General features: G+C 38.1%; 2 protein-coding genes across 9 annotated transcripts in view; one reads left to right on the plus strand and one right to left on the minus strand.

Moving 5' to 3' along the window:
- Nucleotides 1-5,282, plus strand: part of RASGEF1A (RasGEF domain family member 1A) — a 187,497-nt gene extending 182,215 nt beyond the window's left edge. For all 5 annotated transcript variants that reach the window (XM_074907102.1, XM_074907106.1, XM_074907105.1 and 2 more), the window contains 3 exons: nucleotides 1,220-1,343; nucleotides 1,582-1,654; nucleotides 2,695-5,282. In XM_074907102.1, coding sequence (XP_074763203.1) covers nucleotides 1,220-1,343; nucleotides 1,582-1,654; nucleotides 2,695-2,719 — 222 coding nt within the window. In that variant the 3' untranslated portion in view covers nucleotides 2,720-5,282. The remainder of the gene's footprint in view (nucleotides 1-1,219; nucleotides 1,344-1,581; nucleotides 1,655-2,694) is intronic.
- An 8,927-nt stretch (nucleotides 5,283-14,209) lies between these two features.
- The window catches only part of CSGALNACT2 (chondroitin sulfate N-acetylgalactosaminyltransferase 2), a 34,470-nt gene continuing 28,559 nt past the window's right edge, over nucleotides 14,210-20,120 (minus strand). For all 4 annotated transcript variants that reach the window (XM_074907110.1, XM_074907107.1, XM_074907109.1 and 1 more), the window contains 3 exons: nucleotides 18,872-18,966; nucleotides 17,371-17,452; nucleotides 14,210-16,216 (listed from right to left, as the gene is read on the minus strand). In XM_074907110.1, the coding sequence (XP_074763211.1) occupies nucleotides 15,924-16,216; nucleotides 17,371-17,452; nucleotides 18,872-18,966 (470 nt within the window). In that variant the 3' untranslated portion in view covers nucleotides 14,210-15,923. The remainder of the gene's footprint in view (nucleotides 16,217-17,370; nucleotides 17,453-18,871; nucleotides 18,967-20,120) is intronic.

Raw genomic sequence — 20,120 nt, forward strand, 5'->3', positions numbered from 1 at the left:
GTTAAAAGATTAGTTTTAAAATGTACTGAGAGATTATATTTTGTTATTTTTATATGAAATGGGACAGATGAACTGCAAAACATAAAATTTACATAAGCAGAACTGATTGGAATAACATTTGTTAACAAAACTGATGCATGAAAAGATTGAGAGGAAAATGAGAATTTCAGAAGCCAAAGTCTCAGCATTAAAACTCTCTTAAATAATATAAGAAATAGTCTAACATTAGATAATTGGAAAGGGAAATTTCTTCAAGGAATGTTGTATTTGTGCAACATTCAAGATAAAAGAAAGAACATGAAATTAAGAAGTGTAAGAATCTTAGTATACCACGGCAAGACAAAAGTTTGCCACTCCTCAGCGCTTTTGTTCAAAAGGGATTAGAGGAAGTAGAAGGCAGTAAGGAATGGAAAATAAGCTTTTCTGTGGTAGCAAGCCATAATATCTGATCAAATTGTAATAGGTAACTTCACCCTAAATCATCATTAGCCAATTTAACGTCATCAGATTAGCTAGCTATAAATGCTACACACAACCAGCAAACATTATTTAGCAGGTCTTCAAGGGAGCTTCTAACACGTTCTGGATTCTCTCTCCCTGACTAATAAACATACACATCCAAAAGACACAAAAGTACTTTTGAAGCTGTTTTGCCATTAAGGCTGGATAAGTGATAGGGGGGCACACAGAATATTCAAGACAAACCCTAAGTAATTATGCATTTCTTGAACAGATTATGATCCTAGAAAGGATATCTATAGTTTCTATATGTTATTTTGATTATTTTTTAAATTTAAGAAGTGCTTTAGGAAAAAATCAGGTACGTCATTTAATTTAAGTTGAAGGTTAGAAATGTAAAAAACTAAGTAAAACCATTTACTGATCGAGCTAATTTAGAGAATGATGCAGAAAACAGGCCAATAGCACTTTCTTACATATTAAGAAAAGGCTGCTGATGAAAAGAATTAAATGCAAAAGACCAGGCAGTTAGCAGGCATACACTATTCTAAACTTGCGAGGCTTACAACAGATGAGGAACTAAGGAGCAAGAGGGGGAGATGAAGAATAAGAAGAAAGGATAACAAGAAGATTGAGTAAGGGATAATAGGCAGCATGAATAAGAACAAGACTGAGAGGCTCTAAAACTGAAAGAAAACAACTAATATTTGAAAAAAACCAAATGTTATTTTAATAATATTAATTTAATTACCTCATGCAGAAATTCTGGGAAATTTCAAGACAGATTAATGATTTCCTGACATGGAAGCAGGTTGAGTGCCCTTTTGAAAAAGATAAGAAGATCCAGAGCTATCTACTCACAGCACCCATTTATAGTGAAGAAGGTAAAATCCTTTACTGAACATAATATTTCCTACAATGACTTCCTACTTGTTGAAATGCAGACAAAAAAAATAACATGCTAAAAAATATTTTATAAGTATTTATTATCACTTCTATATTGGCTTCTAATGAGAATAAACTTCATTATGAAGTCTGCTAAGTTACACATGCTATATTGTAACTTTAATTTTTTTTTCCAGTTAAAGAACGCATGTATCTGATTGTTATTTTATTTACTAGCTCTGTTCATTGCATCCTTTGAAAGTGAAGGTCCAGAAAACCACATGGAAAAAGACAGCTGGAAAAGCCTCAGGTATGAAGCTTCCTCAGAACAGGAGGTTTTTTGCAGACACGTGATCATCAGCTTCCTCCCTCCTATTTGCATATCCAGCTTAAGACCATTTTAGCCCAAATATAAATTATTTTTTCTTCAAAATTCAAATATGAAAAATTCAGTGGGGCTTGAATTTTCATACAGCTTTTCCAGCCAGACCAGTTCAGGCTGCAAGATCACTGCTGGGACTATGAAAGAAAATATGCTTTTCCTAGGCTATCAAAAACATTAAAAGAATTTACATTTGTAGCAGTTTTCAGATGTGATTTTCTCAGGGGAACAAATACATAGAGAAACTAAGAAGGTGCTATCATTTATTATACCTGTGCACTTACAAAACTTATAAAAGGAGGAAATTTTATATGAATACTCTGATTTTCAGCCTACTCTTAAGGGAGAAATTCTCAATGACTCCTCCTCCCTCAGAGAGGGAAGCACCTCTTCCATATACATGATGAGATCAGTTAATTTAGATGAGATTTCTTCTAATACTGAGGGCCAAGACAGGAAGAGAGATTTAGACCCATAGATCATGTTTAACATGTAGATTTGACATATCTGTACCAGATAAAGAATGAAGAAGCCTATATGTTCTGAGCTGCAGTTGGGCTACTTTACGACTGTATTGTCCTACACAAGACACTGTTTCCCAGTGATCCCAATGTTTCTTAGGAAGTCTGCATAAACTTTTCACTTATGACACCCGTACAATGTGCCTTGCATTAAATCTGATGCTGTTCAGCAAGCAGTAATTTAGGATGACAGAGGAATTTATGTAATTTGCCTGAGCACATTTTCAGGGCCTGAAGTAACATTACAAAAGTTAAATTTTCATTTAATTTCAAGTCAGCATCTTTATTGGAATTCATAGATGTATTCCAGTTTATAGCAGTTGAAAACCTACCCCTCGAAGAAAGGCTAATGATGCAAGATAGACCTATTGCCAAGCTTTACTAAAACTGTAAAACTTTTTGTCGTGATAGAAAAAATATTATTTTTTTTATTACCTCTTCTTCTAGGACCACTCTGCTTAATAGAGCCTGAGATTTTTGGATCTGATCTCCAGACTTTGAAGCACATGGAACAAATGTGTTTTTACAACTCGAAAGACTTGGACTGAGCTAAGAAAGACCTCACTGGCTGAGGTCTGTTTTGTAAATACAGTAACTTTTATGAAATAAAACATGGCAAATATTTCACATGTCAACCTTAAGGCACTTAAGTGGAGGGTTTTGGGTTTTTATTTTAAATATAAGGGCAGGGCCCTGTTCTCAGAGATGAAATGTAACATGGGAGATGGTATCCCTGGGGAGATCTTATTCTATCAGCATCCAAATTTTTATTTTTTATTACTTCCACCAAAATAAATAAAAATTAAAACACACATCCCAGCTAAAGCCAGTGTTCAGATTAAATACTCCATTGGACCAGTATCCTACAGAACACTCAACCTGTCTCTCTATCTTTGAAGTGAAGGGTCTCCTTCAAATCAGCGATACCATTCATATGTGTTAGTAAGTGTTTGTAGAGTCAAGGCCTTAGACATCTGGAGTAAGCATGTTCCTCTCCTACATCAGAAAATAGTGCCTTACAAGGTACTGATATCGTTTAGTGTACCTTCTATAACGGTGGAGTGGAAGTAGAGAAAATAAAAATATGGATGTCTTGAAACCAGCTACAATGTACTTTTTAAATAAAATGGAGAATATGGCACATGAAGTAGAGTATACCTGCCTGTAACACTGATGGTGCAGCGAACATATTTTTGTTACATGATTTAAAGAGATAAGATGGGGTAACTGCTGGGGGATGTGTGTTTGTGTGTGAGTATGTATGCGTGCATGTGTGAAGATGCACACATGTCTAAGTTTTAATACTACTGGGAACTATCCTTTAAATTTGGGCTGTCAGAATCCTTTGTGTTTTCCTTTTTAAAAATCAGGGATTTTTTTTGTTTAAGCGAAGGATGTCTAACCTAGATAATCTCTGCAAAACAGGCTCGATATTTTTTATTTGAAAACAGTTTTGGAAAATAAAAATCATACATGAGCTAGGGAGAGGGAAGTAAACTCTGATGTCCAGTTTGAAGTTAAGGCTAAAATTCCCAAAGAAGCTTGAGAAGAGTTGATCACCACTGAACTGGTCATTTAATTCCCTCAGTTCCTTTGAAAATTGCTAGTCTTTCTAGTATTTTGCAAACCATGATTAAGTATCTGGGCCAGAACCCATTGAAATTGAGGGAAAACACCATAAGAAATTGGTCAAACCTTAGAACCCAGGTCAGGATCAGAATTAGAGGTGATCTGTTAACCCACTGATGCTTACCATTTCTAATTTCTCTGTTTAGTCTTGAGTTTACACTTATCCAAATGAGCACCTGAATCTAAAGATTCAAGGTATTAATTTTCAGGAAAAAACAGGACTTGCTTTCTCACCTGATTTCTGAATTGAGAGAAAAAAATAGGCTCAAAATAAAATTTTGTCTAATGAATACATTATTATCCATTAATATATACTGTCCTTTCCAGTAATTGTTCTCTTAAGGCTTGAGGGCTGGATATTGCAAAGGTAATGATTTGAGACAGACAATTAGACGCTTTTTTTTTTTTTTTAAACAAGGCTCTCAGAGTTTACAGCCTCCCTCACAGAGCCATGCAGAGGACCCCTGCACAAGCTTCTTCAAAAATGATCAACTCTTAAGTAGATTGGTTTTATCTTATTCTGCCTTCTGTTGAAAAAGGGGCAAGACTTGCTGGACTGAGGGTCCGGTTTATTCCAGTCCAGCAGACTCTTCTTGCTGTGTGTCTACAACCAAGAGCAGTGCCACTGTTTCATGAAGCATCTGCAGTCACTTAATAGAAATTATTTGCTGTATTGGCCCTGTAGTACGGTGAAAAATTAAAGAGCCTTCCCTCTCTCCCTGTTCCACTCCCTCCTTGACAAGGACTTAAAATTAGAAGAGTAAGTTGGAGTAAGGAAGAGAGAGAAATCAACGTTTTCTATTCCTATAGCATTGACATTAAAGAGAAAAAAACCCCCACAAGTTATGCCATGAAGAAGGAGGTAGAATAGTAACTGTTAATAAGAACAGCCCAGAAAAGGGGAAGGGATAATTCTTATGATCTGCTGCTATTTTTCCTGTGCTGAAGTACTGACCTTCAGCCCTGGATTAGAGTAAGAATATTTATACTGTATTATTACAGTGTTTTGCACTTTCAGAGATGTTTTAGTTAGTAACATTGTCAGACACTATAAGAGTGATTGTATATCAGCTTTGTTTATGTAATTGAAATTTAAAAGGGATGCTTAAAATTTAAGAAAAAAATATATATTTGAAATGCAATTTTAGAACACTTTCTGTAAATGTATAAAAAAAGCTTTCACATGAATGTGCACTTCACTGGTCAATCAGTCGTAGTATATACTTGAAATCAATGCAGTATCCACATTGGTTCCTTCCTATTTTTCCTCCCTCAGTTTGATACATTCCTTAAATACCGTGTTTAGCTATTCTGAGCTGAAATGCTAAATATAAAGCTGTACCATAAAGCAGGATATTCTGTGTTTGACTGGATGTGCTTGCATAAATAAACAAAACCAACTTGCTTCAACCAGGCTTTGCTTTTCCCATGGTTATTTTTCACTTGCAAACTGATCAAGCCACAAACTATCAGCTGACTGAGATGAACCACACCTGGAAGGCAATAGAGTTACAATGAACCAACTGGTTTCTTTCTTCTTTCTGACTTAGAAAGATACATTATGAAATATTTAAGTATCTTCCACCAAAGACAAAAGCAACACTAAGCCCACAATATGCTGCCACCTCTAACATGCTTTCTATGATAGCATTTTATAGATTTGATACAGTGTCTGCTACGAAATATTTTCATTCTTGATGTGAAAGTGATTAACAGTTCCACTGTGTAAAAGCATTACATGTGACCCAAGAGTTTAATTTAATTTTTTTTCCTTCCACATACTTACCCTTTTAACAGGAAAGCACAGAAACATTTGAGGGCTGCAGCACACTGCAGAGTTTCCTGTAGCAAGATTGTGTTGACATTTCAACACTCCAGGACCTTTGGTTGCAACCAGCTACCCTTTTTCATGCCCTAATTTACAGAAGCAAAGCAACTTCTCCAGGTTCACACAGGGACTAGACAAGCACAGAGCTGCAAGGACAATCCAGCTTCCTGATGCTCTGCCCCAGTGATTCCCACACTACCTCCTTCCTCAGGAATATGAGCCTTAAAAAGAAAAGTTAGATCTTGCAAGTGCAGGAGCTCTAGAAGTCCTGTAAGCATTTTTAACCTGTTGAAAACTCAGAAAATTATTTTGGTAACCAGACATCCTCAACAGACTCCCAGAGTAGAACAGTACTACTTCCAGTCATCGCAGCTCATTAGAAAATATAATGAAGTTTACCAGCATTAAGAGGATCAAGCAGACAAGTCTTCCTGATGGCCAGTTCAGACTCATAATTAATATGCATATTATATCCTTGAAAACTCACTTCCAATTATGTCCCATCCAGTCATTACAATAAAATAACTATTTACACAGACATAAAAGTCAATAAAATTGCTTTCCAGACACTTTCCAGACTACTGCCATTAGAGCACAGCTCAGTATGACAAGCAGTAACTCAATGCCAGTAAGGTATCTATGGTAGCAGCAACTTGATTTTTCAAGTTAATAGTTGCCAAGAAACAGCTTTCTTTTACCCAGTAACTCATGTAGCAAAATTCAGCTGACAACTGATACTAGTACATCTTTTGGAGAGAAATTAATAATTCTTCTGAGGACATGCAGACACATCTTTCCTCTTCAGTCTGCAACGTATATAATTTTATCAGAGCAACCCCAGCTTCCCATAAAAGCCTGCAGACAGCGTATGGAAGCACAGTTTTGTCTTATGGGTCTCTGCAGACATTAAATAGGGCTGTGTGGACAGAGATACTTTAAATAAAATTTAAAAAAAAAAAAAATCAAAAAAATCAAGTTGCAGAAAGACTTCATCCTAAAACATTAGTGCATGCTATCAAGGAAGTTTCCAGACTGGTAAGCATGCGAATATTAGCAATAGTTGTTTTCAAATTATTCTTTCCACGCTTGTCCCTAGAAGGACAGAGGTAACTGGGCACACTTTGAGGTTTCAGCACATCTCCACGGGCCTCCTTCAGCGATTCCCTGACACTGTAGCGGTTTCCCTTCCTTCACCGCAACCCAGGGTGATCCTTGGGCTTTGCAAGAGAGAGGAACGACATTCAGGAGGTACAACGTAAACTGTAACCATTCCCACAACATTGTTCATAACAGTAAAGAATTCAAATGTGTCTGATATTTCCAACGTTGTAAGCAATTTCTAACATCAGCATTTTTGGGGCTTCTTGATACCACATTCAGCTCTTGCACAAAAAACAGATGCAGTTGATCGCTGCAAAATTACTTTGGGATATTAGTTTATTTTCATCATGAAATATTAAGAAGCAGTCAAGTTCTATGTCATGCACAGAGTGCTGATACTGTCTCAAGACAGATATTTTGCCTTCTCTTCGAGCAAGAAATTCAAACCACCAGGAAATGCAACATTAATTTAAAAATACTAAGCCAAAAAAACCAATTTCTGATTTACTAGGGTGCATACCTTATGAATATTTCTTCATAATTCTTAATTACAAAATTAAGAATAGTTAAGCTTCTAACAACTAATAATAAAAGCACTTCTATATAGAAAGGTCTGTAAGAAACAGTGCTTTGCAAAACCAGTATATAGTTACTTGGAACTATTAGTAACACCGACCAGAAGAAAAACAAACAAATGCCTCCCCAAACCACAAACAAAAACCCCAAACTCCAGGGCTGTTGCCATGCAGAAGATTCCTCCTAACAACTCTAACTCAATGCCACATGTGGAGACTCATTTCCCAGGGTTGAATGAAAACTGAAAGTGAAGGCAAACCAAAGCACCAGTTCCAAACATCACTGCCTGATCTGGGGCAGGAAAGAAGAAACTTAAAATTTAGTGGAAAATTACTTCTAATATTTCTAATCTAGCTTCTTCAGATTAAGCAGGTATCTTAAAATTAATATAATCCTGTTTGGAAGCAGAAGTCCAATGAGATCCATCATAATCTCATTACACTGACAGAAAAGTATTTAACATCTTTTTAATCACTGTCACATGAGCACACTAAGACCTCTTCTGATCCTGGAAGGTAGTAAGTTCAAAGACTTTCAATCCATCAGTGTCAGCATTGAAAGTTTCCTTTTAAAATTTAAACAACATGACATTAAATTCAAAGAAGATATTACTAACAACACTCCACCTCCCCAAATATCTATTAAAATAGAGAAATAAAGTGCAACACATCATCAATTGCATCAACAGAACACTTGGGGATTCAGCAAGCACAGCTGTAAATGATGCATTTGACTGAAGCTTTTAACACAGCACTAGCAAAATTTAATGAAACATTGAACTATTCATGTCTATGGATATTATAGCTCAGCACTAAAGAACTTGTCTGAATTAAAAACAAAACCACTCCTTCAAGAATCTTCAAGAACATGAAATCCAAGCAAGTAACAAATAAATCCATGAATCCAATTTTTTTTCCTATACACCTTCTCAGAAATTTCATGGTATCCAAGTATCCTAAGCACAAGAACCCAGCAGCTAAAAAGTCACTTAGACAATATTTTAAAAGCAAACCAATACAAAAAAATCCCAACAACTACTCTATGTGGATTGCATTTGCAGGTCAGAACACCATCCCAGCGGCTCCCCAATAACTGGTCAGCCCAGGAAAACATGCAACTCGTATGCTGAGAGTAGCCTAAACTTTGATCTGTCCCCAAACTCCCTTTCAGAGTGTACCTGAGCACTAAGCAGTCTCAAAGGTTTTTCTTTTCCTTCAAACTATCCCTTCAATATGATCATTTTCCTCATGGCTTGTAACAAAGTCAGAAAGAAGCCACTTAGTTTGCATAAGGCTGCAGGAAATCCATGCAAGAGCTCTGACTCTCCCAGGCCCAAAGACACCACTGTGCCCCTTCTGTAGCTCTATACAGCTTCGTGAACCTCTTGTCTCCTCCACATTCATTGTGCTGTGCAAATACACACTGCTACTTCTCACAGGAGAAACTCCCTGTTTGTTTCACAACTGTGACTCTGCTGCCTGGGCACGCTTGCCATCGACTTCAGCAGGAGCCAGCTAGGCCATACACTGTATCTGTGAACAGTGCTTTATAGCCTCTATGTGAAATTTTATTTTACTTCAGAGATTATTTTTTTTTTAAGAGCATTTTTAGCAGCACTCTGAGAACACAGGTGCTAGCAAAAAACATGTGTGCCCCTCATGGACATGCAAATACCAAAGAATTGCAAATAAAAAATAATAATAATAAAAAAAAATTAAGATCAGACAGCACCACAGTCATAAACACAAGATTGTTTTGAAAAGAGTTTGGTAAGCCACTGGCATTGCAAATGTCAGGAATGGGTTAACATCCTCTTTTACATATAATTCCATACATACTGCAAAGCATTCTACTTATGGAAGAAAATCATAAAGCCTTTAAGTTAACCTGCATCAGCGAAGGGTTTTTACAGAAGTTGGGAGTTGAAAATGAGAGGACATGGGTCAAGATATAGTTGGGGGTCACACACAGCAAGGACACCTCAGGCAAATGAAAGCTAAGCCTGCCTTGGATGTACAGAAAGATTTTATAATTACACCCATGCAGTAGACAATGAGTTACTACATTTATGGTGAATCATCATTTGAAAGGCTATTTGAAGTTCTTTCCTTTTGATTCACTGATCTGTCAATGCAAAAATCTGTTTCATTTTATTCTGGAGTTTATATTCCAGTATGTTACAATTACAAATGTATTTCTGAATTCAGATACAAGCAGTTAGGGCTTAACCACCACTTCTCTTTTTTCCCTTATGCAACTCTCCAGTCTTAAATACAGTTTACAAAGAAGTTTTGAGTTTCATAGGTGTGTGCATCTCAAAGCCCAAAGGTTTATGGGCTTTTATGAAATAAAAAAAGTCACAAAGTATTTTCTTCTGGATGCAACAGACCCAGGACTGAGTATTTCCCTGTACTTTTCCATCTGTATTTTCTGATTCTCCAAACCAGTATCTACCAGTCCCACTGAATGACATATTTTCAAATTCACGTCTGCAAATTCAAAAGCACAACCTGAATTCGTTCTTCTAACGGGTCTAACATAAAAGTGTGCCCTGAGCTAATCTTGTTTTGACTTCCCTTAATCAAGAACACTTCCCTTTGCCTCCCCAGATTGCAAGTTCCTTGGAAAAGGTTACAATTAATGCAGCTAGCATACAACAGCAAAAAAAAAAAAACACAAAAAACCTCTCAACCCAGTGGAGCATGTACCTATTTAAACAAATGTTACTATATTTACTACTTTAACACTAAAATGCAGTGACTCCACCAGGAAAACACAGCTGGCATTTTACAGTTGGACCACAGCTTAAAAAAGGGAAATGGTGCATTATACAAACAGCATCTGTCAAAACACAAGGACATGGCCCAACACCCAGCCATGTAATCTGAGCTCTGACCCTGGGCAGACAGTTGAACTTGACTCCAAAGCACAATATTTTCATTTTGCAATGCCCCAGCAGCAGGCAGCCCAAACTGAATAGTGTGGGGTTTACTCTCTCTCTGCAGGCAAAGCATGTCTTGGGAAAGCCAAGAGCAGATCTCCTCTGCTGAGCTCAGGATGGTCCATGGGTGGCAAGCACCTATTTCTGACACCCTGAAGCAGGGCAAGTCAGAGCTAACTGACAGTGACCTAAGTGCACCACTCAAAACCTTGATGCTCTTTCCTTTCTCCAGAAATTGCCTGTGGCTCCAACCAAAGGGCCTTGGTCCATCAAGCTGATGGGTATCTATGTTTGCACTGTCTCAGGCTGGAGGTGACTGGCAATAATCTGAACTCAGTATCAACACTGAAGCATTAATAACTAAGTTACTGAACTTGTTCTGTGGACAGAGACACCTCTGAGGCTTAACTTCCCCCTCAATTAACTCAATTCCATGTTTGTGGCTACAATAGACCGCAAATCCCGACTAAGACTCACAAGAAGGCTGGACAGCCAGCAGCTCTGGCCACGGGGAGCTTCTCACTAGCAGTGAGGGCAGCAACGCCACATCTGCAGCCTCCCACTGCCCCGGCCCCCATCTGAGGCAGCAGCTGTGCTCTGCACAGGCCATGCCCAAGACGCACACGTGGCTCCAGATCCACACAGTCGTAACGTTATCTCTGCAGTCCCCCGCCAGCCGTTACAAGCCTGAGACTAGACACTTAGCTAACATTTTCCAGCCATTTAGCCAGATCTATGCCTAAAGCAACACACAGAAGAGATTTTATTATTCAAGCGAGAGATTTTCATATTTGAAACATGACTAATTTCCTCCCTTTCTTGGATGAGGTTAGGAAACACCTCCAAGGAAGAGTCACACATTTAACTTGGAAAGAGCAAACCTACCCCGTATTATAGCATGCAGCAGTAATCAGAAAACAGCAATACAGCTATATACAAAGACATGTGCTCGTATCACAACGTGGCTGTGCCAAAAAACAATCGGAAGTTCAACACACTCAGGTAACTGAAATCACTTGTAAACTCACTTTATAATGAAGGCATATCCTACTATTCCCGTTCTAGTTCCATTAGAGCAGAAGCAATGGTGTGCAATCAAACACTGGTGTGAGTAATGGTCTTAAATTAGCGCTCTTTGCCATGAACTTCATGCTGCTGTAAGAGTTTCCTGTATTTCAGAATGAAATATTACGACAAATACAGAAGTAAGAAAAAAGCCTAATCCGTAGTACAGAGCTCATAAATGGAGACCTTTGTGGTTTAAAGCCAGTTCTCATGGCTGGTAAATGGCAGAGAGCAGTTCCTGCGCCGCCTGGGAGCTCCCAGCCTGCTCGCAGAGTCTGGCCAGCCGCTGCCTTTCCCTTGCCAGGCACCACCGCCCAGCCCCTCTGCTGCTCAGTCAGCTGGAACCCCTGACAGCTCCTGCATTGCCAACAAGGTGGGACAAGAGCTTATAAAAGGCTGAAAGGCTTGAACGCACAGAGTTGGAAGATGTAAGAGAGGAGACATGCCAAACAAAAAATAGACTGGGTTAATAAGTAAGGTAGCACTAGAGAGGGATGGAACATAGTACAAGAAACATGATGTGAGATTTAAAAAGGTGAAGAGCCATACAAGTTTTCAGGATATTTCTTTTTACATCATTTCTTTTAAGTATGCTAAGGACTTTGGGAAAACAAACTACTCTCCAGATTCATATATTTTTCTGACCAATACTAGTAGTGACCCAGTTTTGTGTTAGCTGCTCAGGAGCATAATTAAAGTGTCACTGTCATCCACAGCCACATAGAGAAGACACTTGATCAGAATATACTTTATCTTGGGGTAATACAGCAGTAACTGATAACAACTGAAAAAGCCGAGTCCTGAAATGGGGTCTATCCATGCCTTTCCCCAAGACTACAGTGGAGGAGCAAAAAAAAGCAAAGCACTTCCAGAGGACTTTTTTACCAGAAAAACTCCCAAAGAATGATGAAAAGCAGAACAAGACCAGGAAAGCAGTCGCCACATAGTGATCTTACGATGTTTCTGTATAAATCAGAATAACTTCTGGAGTATTGCACTGAACAGAATAATTCTCTCTGCAATTCATAGGTCTCAACCTTTTCTCTATTTTGCGGTTAAAAGGGACATATAAAGCATTCTGTCTTCTTCTGCAGAATCTCAGTAAAAATAGACAAAATAATCCATCCATGTAATATTCATTGGTTAACTCAGTTCAGTGAGGGCCTTTCTTACAGGAGAACATTCATCTTATTTTGAAAAAATGCCTATTAACGCATTGAGGGACAATCAGTACCCAATGTAAGAATTTCAGATACCTTTCTTTTTACTAAATAGTCAAAGCCTGTAGCGTAGCCCAAAATCAAAAGTTAAAATACTTGAGAATTATAAAACCTATTTTAAGAATTAAAAGCTCTGAGTTTAAGGTGGTTATTTATAATTTTTAATTTAATTCTATAATAGAGACAATTGAGTAGGTAGTCATTAGGGAACATGAACTGCGCATGATTAGTAATAATTCTCTAGAAGTGCAGATTTTAAATCATGAATAACAGCTTTTAAGTAACTGATTTCATTTCCAGTGTCAAAGTTGGTAATAAGCTACCCCACAACCCGTAAAGTACTATTAGAGCCAACTATTTTCCTGCTGTAAGTGTTCTACAGTAGTACAACCTATTAGTAGTACAACCACCTTCCCCACACATGCACACAGTGAGGTGTGTGTACCGAATCCAGTACCACACAGCAATAAAATGCATCCGAGGAGACTACATGCTTAAAATTACTCTTGTTCCTACCACTGGGCTGCAAGTACCTTGCATTGACTTAACACAGCATATGGCCCATACCAGTATCTGTGGCTTTTTTAATTAATGCTATAGGTGATGGTAGCCTAGGCTCCTAATGAGCTGCCCAGCTGCTCTGTGCCATAGCAACATGCTTACGCAGGCAGTTACTGCAGAGAGCTGAACTAACGCAAGAGAAAGATCAGGCCTGCCAGGGACCCCTGAAAGTTCAGGAGTCCTCAAAGAATCAGTCATTCTGACTACTTCTACCAATAACCAGCCATTACATTAACTCTTTCTAAGAGTTTGACTTCCCTTTAACTCCAATGCATTCACTTTCACATTTGGGATGATGAATGGAAAAAAAGTTTTCAAAAGGGGTTCCTGTTGACTGCATTCAGCTTCATACTTGCTTGACTGCCTTCCAGCATTGACACCATAGACCGTTTTTTATCACAGAGATGCAAACAGTTTATACTGTTCTCCTTCCTTGCCATTACTGATAAGCATAACCACCCAGTGGAAAACAGTGTAAGGTAAGAGATCTGGCTATCAGCAGTCTGCTGTTTCCAAACCATGGAAACTAGGACAACTAGATCCTTCTGGGGTAGTGACTGAGTGATAAGAGCTGACCTGCACCAGTGCTTAACACATCTGCATTACCACAGTATCCATTCCGGGTCATGCCAAGCAGCGGTGCTGTCAGTGAGAGGCATTTGTGATGCTTATTCTTGTGCAGCAGAGCCAGGACAGCAGTAGCAGCTGAAGTCTTAAGGGTTGGAGCCTCAGCAGAAGGTCCCACATATATGTTACCCCAAATCATCACACCTACATTATTTAATCTTTTCCTCGCTGGTACCTTACCATTTTTGTTAGGAACCACCAAGATATCTTAAAGTTCAATGACATCTAGTATAAGTTAGCTGGGGAACTAAATCTGCACTTTTGTATCTTGTCAGGGTAGATACTCACTTGAGATGCAAAAATGAGCTGGGTGAACTTCTCACTGCGAATACTATTACTTGCATCTGGCATGTCATCTGACTTGTAAAAACATATTTCAAAGAAACAGCTTAAAACAATTTATAAAATGCAGAAATTCCATTTATTATATTGAGAATATCAACTGCAAGAAGTCTTGCAATGCATTCTCTTCACTCTAAGTACAATACAGTACACTCTTCTCCACAATAAGTTACATAAAGGCAAATTTTATGTACATATAAAAAGGATCAGTGCCCAGAACTAATTGCACAGCATATCTGCTATTCAGAAATCAAGCATTTAAATCTTTAGTTGCCTTCAGAATTCTTGAAGCAAACAATTCATAATCAGATCTTAATTACCTGGTTTGAGAAGGGTTTTCAACCAATTTCTAAATTCAGTGGAGACCATGCAAATGGTTTAACCACTGAATTAGCATTCTCAGCATTCATTCTATAAAGAAATCATTAAAAGTGAGGCATGCCATATGGTAGCATATAAGACAACACGGAAAAAAATGACCTGCCTGCATTTAAACTGTTTATGCATCCCAAAATACCCAAAAGGGAAGTAGTAAAGTAGCAGTGCCATTGTACAAGGCACTAATGAGACCACTGGATAATTCTGCTTATGCATGCTCAAAAAACCTACACACACAAAAAAAAAACCAAACAGATAAAAAAAAACCCAACAACCCACAAACAAACCTAAAACCCCCTCAAACTCAAAAAGTGAAGAATAAGGCTACTAGGATAATCAGTGGAATGGAGAGCACTGTATAAAGAAAGACTGTAAGAGCACTTGCTTTTTCAGTCACTGAAACAGCTAAGAGTATCTGACTGCCTTCCAAAAACATGTCAGAACAATGCCAGAAAGAAAAAGAAAGCAAAAGGACAATATTGGCATAATAGCAAATGGGCCTCTAATAAATTTTTATGGGAATGAAAAGATGGTTCCTTAACTTAAAGGAAGAGATGTATGGGAAGGGCTTTTAATAAGGAAGAGTGTGGCTAAAAATTTTTAAACAAATGAGTTTAATAACGTAGTTCGGTTTATAAAAGGGATTCTGTGATCTGATATCTACTGTGGGAAAAGGCCAGACCCAGAAACGCCCAACTGGAACATTCCCAACTTGTCTGATCCATCACCAAGATAAGAAGGTGGTGTCTCTTTCGCAGTGTGAAATTACATTTATATGCTCTAAAATTTCACTTAGATTTTCATTCCCCCCCTTTCACACAAATTACTCTGTATTCAACCATGTGGATGTGGCAAGCAAGAATGAAGCAAATGTGGCACCAAGTCTTTGCTGTGAAATCAGCAACCTGAACAGTTGGTGTACCAGTCAGCATGTCCCGTATACCTTTCCCAGTGACATTCTTTTTCACACCTTTCTCTTGTTTCTACAATGGAGTGTAAGTACTTCTAAAGTCACAGTGCAGTGAGCCAAACAGACTGAAAATACTCAAGGCAACACAAAAGATTACTTAATTTAATTCTTAAAATAATGCAAATATAAGAATTGAAATGTACCATGTGGAAAAATGTTGAGTTGTACATTCCACTGATTTTTCCAATCTATACTAAAGACACTTTCCTTGAACTACATACGCTTTCCAATTTATTTGAGGTGCTTGAACTTACAAGATATGTAGGTAATAGCATATCAGTCAAAGAATTACTCGGAAAACAAATACAAGAACCAAAATCCCTCTAAACTCTTCTTCACTGAAAAGGAGAGGCACTGTATTTTTAAGCTGAATTAAGGCTGTAAAATGATGCTGGTTCATTGTGAATTTGAAGTCATCAAATGTCACAGGGGTGACATTTAACCCACTGATTCGCTATTAGTCCTGTAAGCCTGCTTACGGAGGTGAGTCTCGATCTCCTCCCTGAAGACCAGCATCCCAAGGTGCGAGTGAGAGGCCTCATTCATGGCTTTGGACTGGATACACATGCGATACTGCTCTGGAGTGAGTTCGTCGGCACAATGTTTCTCATGCCAGAGGTGAAAGAGACCAGGGACCGGTGTCCTGATCACAATAAGGTCACCGTGCAAGTACTTTCTGTAAAGGTGAACATCCTCACCACCCCAGCCTTTCACTTCCAAGTCAAAACCCCCTATAAAAACAATATCAGAAAACATTATTTTGGCACACATCCTAGATGTAAGGCAAAAAGAGCAACAGTCCTTGTGTAACATATTACCAAATCTGGTACGACATACCAGAAATCCTGGAGCAATTAACTAAGTTCTCCATGCCAAAACATGACAAATTGACAGAGAGGACTTTCAAGCATACCACATCCTTCGCAGTGGAAACTGCCCAGGACACAGGATCATGCACTGCTGGCTTCAGAAAGCCTCTTAGAACAGTGTCTCCAAATTACATTATGCATGACATCCCATGCAACAGCTGTAGAAAACTAGGCAAACCTCACTGGCTATGCTTTTGGGTTATTTTTAGCAGTCATAATAGATTTTAGCAGCTGGGAAATGAAGCAGTCATGCACCATATGAAAAGCCCTCTAAAAATGCCAGCAATTACTCCATAGGTCACAATTCAAAAAGCTGGATTAAGGAAAGGAACTCGGTTCCACTGTTTTAAGTTCTCTTGCCTTTGCAGGACCATAATGAAAATCGACCCAGACTCATGCACAATTTCAAAACTCTAGAATTACAAAGTCTTCATTTAGCATATACCATATACATGGCAGTATGTCTGCTATGAGAAATCAGCCTGCTTTCAAGCCATTAAACAGCATATATCATTACACCTTCTGGCAGACTAACTTCAAGTCTTCCAAATTTAAGCACGCCAAGCTGTTCTCAGTTTTAGCAGCATGACACAAGAGGGTGCCAAAGCATATTTCTAAAGCCTCAAATAACTATATTCAACTACTCAAGGTTATTTAAAAGAAAGAATTTTAATGCTTCTTCTCTATGTTAGTGGTTTACTTTAGGGATGTGCTTCTTAAACTTGATTAATTTTCTTCAGACAGTCACAAAGTACATAAAAATGAAAGATTCGCAGAAGTTCTAGCATGAAGTGTTGTTACTAAAAAATATTGTGACTTCTAACAAACACTCATCAGATGGGACATCAAAATCTAGAAAAACTAATTTATCTCATTGGTCAAACTTGTCAAGCAATTCTGACTGCTGGACTTGAGAAAATAATAAAAGAACTAAATGAATTACTTTCCTGGCATTAGATAAGAACAGAATAAATTTTTAAAAACACAGATATTTTGGTTTTACAGTTTCATCTTACCAACAGTAAGAAAGTCTGTCCGATATTGACAAGTCATCCCAAAGCCAAAATCCCGCCAGAAACCAGAATCTTTCTTGTGTACCTGCAATTTTAAAACAGTATCATTTTGAAATGTGAAATACATCAAAGGACGTACACTGCACTTGTTTTTGTAGAAAGTTAAGCTCTTCCAATCATTTGCTAAGTGCAGGATACAGCATATAACACTTCTAGTACTTCTGGGTCATGCACAGATGTGGGCTTCCTAATTACCTGCTGTTACTTCACTCTTTGCCATCCAAATCCAAATACTTACTCTCATTGCAGTTTCCATGTTTACCTTTCTGATACACCACCTCTATTTTCTATATATCTCCTCACACTAAGCAGTAAATTTTTTGGTAGTCTATTGCCAAATTTTCTGTTCCTGATACTCTAATTCCTACTTAGTTTCTAAGGCCACATTTGTCTCTCATTACGATATGACACGAAAAGTAAATTTTGTGATTGAAGTCAGCAACCATAAAGTTGTTTGATTCAAAAAAGTAAACAGCAGAGTTGTCAGGCAGGAGCTCACTCCCCTCTCAGCTGTGACTACCTAGGGCCATTTGCAAAAGCTTCCCTCCTACTTTCAATAGGATCCCTGCAAACAACAAGGAGTTCAGGGTTATTTTCCATTTAGTAAGGTTGTGTTGCACTCTCCTTTCTGGCCACTAAACGCACCTCAGAAGTCCCAGCTGCAAAACCCGGTTTCATTTAAGCAGTCTCTTTAAAGAGAGTCAGGCTGGGCATTGACCATGGCCATCCAATCTTCAGGCAACACAGAAACACAGTACTTCCTTCTTTCTGCTGAATCCCAAATTATTCTTAAACCTATTCCCTTGAATGTTTGTGGGGTTTGTCTATTATTTTGACTACAGGCTTCCCTAGAAGCAGTGTTTCTCATATGAAAAGTAAGATGTAATCAGCAGTGTAACAGTTCTGGAAGATGTTGGATGGCAAAGATAAAGAGCGTAAAGCTGTCCACAGCACAAAACCAGCAACTGACTGAACATCTTAGCCCACCTCAAGTTACATGGCGTACTTCCTGCAACTACGATTTGGTAGTTAGCAGAAAGAGTCAATACCGAGGGAAGCTTATCAAGCACTGTTCATATTTTTTTTGTCTTTTCACCACTTCTCCATTTGCTGGAAAGTAAGACAAAATTTGCTGCCATGTTATGCCACTATCCTCCAAAAATACTGGCTTCCCAAGCCAGATTTAAACAATAAATCAAAACTAGCAACCTCATTTGACTAACACCCCCCCCCCTTTTTTTTTTTTAAATCTAGGTAGAACTCCAAGTTTATCTAAGAATGCATTTTGCACTGTTTGATAACCTTTTGCCCATACTGGAGAACAGTGTTTAGATACACACTGTCAAAGGTCATAAGAGATTCCAAACAGACTATTTAGTTACACTTAACTTTGTTTTAATAGAAAGCACAACTAATTCTATCCGGAATAAATCACTCTGCTTACCAATTGTTGCTCCACAGGGGGTGCTATATCTTGGTTGGCATAGACAATAGCAGGATTATAAAGACTGAATACCACCGGATAAAAAACCTTTTTCCCTGGAAGTCAAAAGGTAGTTGTTACTCACTGTGGGCATACCTTCTGAAGGCAAGAGGAAACCAGAAATATTCTCTTTATGTAAAATATTAGCTATTAGCCAGCTAGTGAAAACAAATAAATTTAAGGTCTAACTGCTAGGATTTCCCATTTAGGTAGCCCATAACATCCAGCAGGGCAGAGCCCACAGGATTAAAAAAGTATATGTACACATACATACTCTATAGGTATACATTTATATACAGTTATACTTATTTATACATATATAAAATATATTATGTATCACTGTATCATGAGATGACAGTGAAAAATCCCTTCAATAACAGTATGCAGCAATGCTAAAAAATAATCAACTCCAAGTAACATCTTGCATAGCTAGAGTTTTATGAGCTTGCCTCTTTCCACAAGCATTTAAAAGCGTGTACATCCCAGAATGTCCTGCAAGAGCATTAGGCATCATGAGTATCCTGATCCTGCTGTGACACCAGCTCTGTGCCTATTACAGAAGCCAGACAAATATTTTTCAAGGATCTCTTGCATTGCCAGTGCTGCAAAGGCATTGACAACAGCCCATGAGAATACTCAGTACCCTGATTTGAGCATGAACTCTGAACATGAGAAGCATTTTCAGATCTCACTTGAAGCAAAGGTGACGAACTGTCAGTATGAATTGTCAAGCAGTCTCTCAAACTCCCTTCCTTGTGAAACCTCACAAGACACTCCTCTCCAAAGTTTTTTCAATTATTTATACAACTTGTTTCATAAAGTGCAGAGACAGACAGAAATGATAGAAAAAGCAAGAAAGAGAATCCAAATATCTGGTTTATAGCAGAATTTCTTGACTGTTTATTATATGAAGTATTGCATTCCAAACTGACATTTGGAGAAAATGGTTTCTGGCTGCAACAAATCTGCAACAAAAGTAAGCATTAAAAAAAGAACCCAAACACATGTTTGACGGGAGAAGGTCTTAAGTAGCACACTTGTTAACTCAAGAAAGCTTTATCCTTCTTGACAGAAGCTTGTAGAACAAGTAAGCTTCATACAGACTGAGAAAAATGGTCAGAAAAATTTAGAGCTTGGGATGTAAATGTGGAACATTAGCTCATTCTCTGTAAGAAGCACATTGTGTAGCTCTACTGAAAACTGTTCATGT

Source organism: Athene noctua, chromosome 5 (genome assembly GCF_965140245.1).
Source record: "Athene noctua chromosome 5, bAthNoc1.hap1.1, whole genome shotgun sequence".
Taxonomy (NCBI): domain Eukaryota; kingdom Metazoa; phylum Chordata; class Aves; order Strigiformes; family Strigidae; genus Athene; species Athene noctua.